At 56.6% G+C, this 4,180-nt stretch overlaps 1 protein-coding gene across 1 annotated transcript; it reads right to left on the bottom strand.

Moving 5' to 3' along the window:
• Nucleotides 1–634: 634 nt before the first annotated feature.
• Nucleotides 635–4,166, bottom strand: LOC121918026 (interleukin-21 receptor-like; the record flags this gene model as incomplete). Its single annotated transcript, XM_042444142.1, has 7 exons — nt 4,028–4,166; nt 3,188–3,302; nt 2,392–2,588; nt 1,913–2,067; nt 1,263–1,437; nt 849–939; nt 635–719 (listed from the first exon to the last, which is right to left on the bottom strand). Coding segments are annotated over exons 1-7 (861 nt in total), but the record flags the coding sequence as incomplete, so codon positions are not given.
• Nucleotides 4,167–4,180: the final 14 nt, after the last annotated feature.

The raw sequence follows: 4,180 nt of genomic DNA, 5'->3' as shown, positions 1-4,180 counted from the left end.
GCTGCCATCACTGGGTGGTCCAGAGCCCTTCTGCCAGACTGATGTGGGAGGGTAGGCTTCTTGGATCTTGCAAGTGGAGGCCAGTTGTCCTGTCTGGCTGAAAGTGCTGTCAAAGCTTGGCATCAAGCAGCCAGCCAGCCAGATATTATTATTATTATTATTATTATTATTATTATTATTATTATTATTTCCCACCTCTCCCTGCGGATCGAGGCGGGATCACATCAATGTCATCAGTACAGTTTACAAAATACACAACAGGTTAAAAACAACAGATTAAAAACAACATTATATAGCAACATTATATAATAAAATACAGTACAAACAATACTAATCAGCCAAGGTGTTGCAATAAGGGAAACAACGCATCTGATATCCCTGGCTTGCCACTCTTCCTTTTGCCAGCAGGGTTCCAGGTGTCATTTGGGGCCCGGCCTTAAGTGAGTTTGAAGAGGCTAGTTTATTGCAGAGGCGAAAGCTTGCCCAGGTCTCCCTTTGACCAGAGCCCCCCTCCCCAGGACTAGCGGGCCAAGGACAGTTTAGGGGGACAATGAGCTCCCTTTGGGCCAATGGGAGGGGAGTCTCTTCCTTGAGAGGGAAGCAGTGCCTGGTGGCCTAAGTAAATAAATAATACCTTGAAGTCTCCTTTGTGGCCCACATAGAGGGGCTGGAAAAAAGGGACTGGGCTGGGGACAAACAGGTCCAGCTTCTTCCACAACCTGCCAGAGAAAGAGGGGGTGGATTGGGGGGGAGGGGATCAGATAAGGAACTCCATCCCATCCCCAGCCTGATTCAGGGAGAGGGAGCCCCATTGGCCAAGTGCCCCCCACCCCAACACAGACACTCACCTCTGGCTCAGAAAGGCCAGCAGGGCAGGGAAGAGGCCAAGGACCACCAGCCACCAGGAGACCCCTCCTTCATCCCCTTGGTGGTTGGAAGCTGAGGAAGGGAAGCAAGGGAGTTGTCAGTCTCTGGCCAGGGCAGGAGAGGGCAGTGGGGCTGCCATCACTGGGTGGTCCAGAAGCCCTTGCCACTAGACAAATGCAGGAGGGTGGGCTTCTCTGGGGCTCCTACTCCATCAGAAGAGTGTCTCTCCTTGAGACCCCAAGGCCTCCCCAGCTGCCCTCCTTCCTGCCTCTGGGGAGTGATTGCAAAGGCTCCTGGGGGCCAGGGAATGGGGGGCCACATAGGGGGTCAGCTACAGGGCCGGTCCCTGGAGGCCCCCAGGAGAGGCCAAGGGCTGGTCAGGGAGCAGGACTTACTTTTGGGCAGAGTCGTGAGGGAGGCCGGAGAGCTCCACATGCTCCAGGCACCCTTGTAGGGGGACCTCGGCCGGGCTCGCACCTGGACCTCATACTCTGTGGAGGGCCCCTCAAATTCCCTGGGCAGGAGCCAAAAGGTCCCTGTGTCCTGCAAGAGATGCTTCCTGTTCTTGTCCTGCAGGAAGGGAAGGGAAGGAATTTTGGGAAAGATAGCACTTCCCCTGCCCCAGAGGTCCTGAGTGGGACCTCTTTGGGGATGCCTCTGGGTCACATCTCTCTGCTGGCATATGGGACAATCAGCCACAGCACCCCTTCTGGGCCCTTCTGGCTGGCAGAGGACCCTCTTGGTCAGGAGCCGAGGCCAAACCGTTTGAGGGGCTGAAGTCCCTAGTCTAGCCAAATGGATCTCAATTTACCCCATTGGAGTAAACTCCATGAAAGACAAGGAGCAGCACAATGGGGGAGGCAGACAGGCCCAAGACTTTTGTCTCCTCCCTTTGAATGGAATGTGCACTGGGGGGGGGGTTGCATAGCAAACGATGCCCCTTCAATCCCAAAGGCCATCCACCTCCTGCTCTTTGACTCCTCTGTGGCCCAGGAACCCCCTTCCTCTCCCTTCCTTCTCTGGGGCCCCTGGGCTGCCTCTATACCTGCCAGGCGTGGCCCCTCCGCCGGTAGCGCAGCTCATAGTGCAGCTGGCCATTCAGGGGGTGGAATCGCCAGTGCTGGTAGGGGTTTTTCCAGGAAATGTTGTAGCCTGAGGGGGAGGCATGGGCCGTCAGGTTGAAGGGCGGCTGTGGTTTAACTGGGGAGGGGGGAGAGAAGGAGTAGTGGTCATGCCAGGGCTCCTTCCCATGGGGAAGCCCCCCCCCAGGCGCCAGTCACGATCCTGTGTGGCCAAAGGAGCAGGTGGGGAGGAGGCCTCATTGTCTGTCAAGTTGCCCCCCAGACCTGCCTTTGCTCCTCTGCAGATGCCTCTCCAGCCCTGAGATACTCTCGCTGCATGCACTAGGGCCACAGCTCTCCCCTTCCCTCCTTCCTTCAAGCACAGAGGGGTGCTCTCAATGGAATTGGGGGCTCACCTGCTTTGATGCTTCAGTCCCAGTCTCCCCCCCCCCCCAATACTCACTGTTCTCCTTAAACAGAAATGTTTTCAAGCATCCTTTGGGGACTCCAGGGGGCCCATTCCCAGCCGAAGTTGTGGCTGTCACATCAAAGGTGTTTTCTCCGAAGCACAGCTTCTGTTCCGCTAAACAGGTAAATTGTGCTGCAGTGGTGTTGCCGGTGGAGGGGAGGAGGTGGCAGGTGCCCCCTGCCCCACAGTTCCTTCAGAAGACAAAGGGGGCTCTTGGTCAGGCCTTAGGCAGAGCCATGTTGAGGTGGGGCACCAGCCAGGGAGGGGGCAATGGGATAACTAGGGGATTCCCAGGGAGACCAGCACAAATACGTACCTTGTTCGGGGGAGACCACTTGCATCCACCTCTTTCATCTGTTGGGTGGATGGGGGGGGTGAGGCCAGGTGAGGCTAACCAGCAGCCCCTTGGCTGTGTGCGTGAAGATCTGTTTTCCCCACATGGGGGCAAAGATGTAGAGGAGAGTGGGCAGGGGAAGGAGGTAAGAGATGGAGGTGGTGATCTGGTGTGTCAACAGCCTGGGGTCTGACCCCACCCCAGCAGTGATCTGGCCAGCTGGCAGAGAACTCATTGGCCCCCAAGGGTTCCTGCCAAAAGCCCTGTTTTATCCAGCTGCACCTGTGCACCAGGTGAGGGAGGGAGGGCAAGGGAACCATTGGGTGAGCGGAAACAAGGCAAGGACTGGAGGAGCTCTTATTTTCTCATAGGAGCACTGTCCTTCTGCCAAGAAGCCCCTTCAGGAATCGCGGCAGGCCTAAAGCGAGGGCCCGCCAGTGACTCCCCTCCACATACCACTTTGCTGTGAGGTTGTAGGAGGTGTCCCTGGAGGGCCGGAGGGACCATCCCCAGGTGCACATCAGCATCTGCAGGTAGTCAGCGAAGCAGGTGAGCTCTTCACAAGGTGAGGCTGGGCAGCGGGTAGAGAGAAAGAGAGGCAGTGTCAGACTGGGCTTTGGAGAGGACCAGACCTCTGCTGCCCCGGCCCCAAATTGGATCTCGCAGCCCTCCTCTGGGGCACCTCCATCCCCCCGCCATGTGCTATGCATGTGCCTGAGAGAAGCAGCAATTCCATTTTCCGCCAGAATGCTGAGTAAGAGAGTCTTGCTTGTTGTCCCTCTGAAGATGCTATGGGAATTATTGGTGTGTGTGTGTTGTGTGCTAAGGGTCAGGACGTTCCTTCCGATGTAGCCATAAGGGCTCTCTGGGTGGAAATTGGAGACCGTTGGAGAAACCAAACTGGGTTGGAAGAGTGAAGCGAAAGGGCGGTTGGTCCAGGAGGGGTCTGGCAGGTGGAGTGGGGGGCCAGGGACTCTGCCTTGGAGGCCCTGAGAAGCATTCAGCTGGGCATATCCTCTAGGATTGCGCAAGTGAGACAAGTGAGACCTATCAAAAAACATCATGCATCTCTTTGGCCCTTTCCTGCTTCCTTTGTGGAAACAACAGCAGCAAGTGACAGAAAATGATGTGAGGAAACTGCTGAGAGTGACAAATGGAAGGCAATGGTATGCCCACCCCCCAAATGATATGAATGGAACTGGACTGAGGGACCACAATGTCAGCCTCATCTGGAACCCCCTCCTGGCAGATGGCGGGGGCAGAACCCCTGGCAATGTGGGGGCGGTCGACACTTACTCTGCTGGAGAAAGAGGAGCAGGAGGGGCAGCAGCAGTGGCATCCTTCTTGGTGTCTGTCTTTTCGGAGGACGGGTCCCACCTGCGTCTCTGCAAGGCAAGCAGGGTGAGGGTATGTCTCTCTTCTACTATTTCCCCCCCCCCCCCCCCCCCC

The sequence above is a fragment of the Sceloporus undulatus genome, unplaced genomic scaffold (assembly GCF_019175285.1).
Source record: "Sceloporus undulatus isolate JIND9_A2432 ecotype Alabama unplaced genomic scaffold, SceUnd_v1.1 scaffold_3178, whole genome shotgun sequence".
NCBI lineage: Eukaryota > Metazoa > Chordata > Lepidosauria > Squamata > Phrynosomatidae > Sceloporus > Sceloporus undulatus.
The sequence above is the reverse complement of the archived record's forward strand: the minus strand, read 5'-3'. Positions and strand labels throughout refer to the sequence as shown.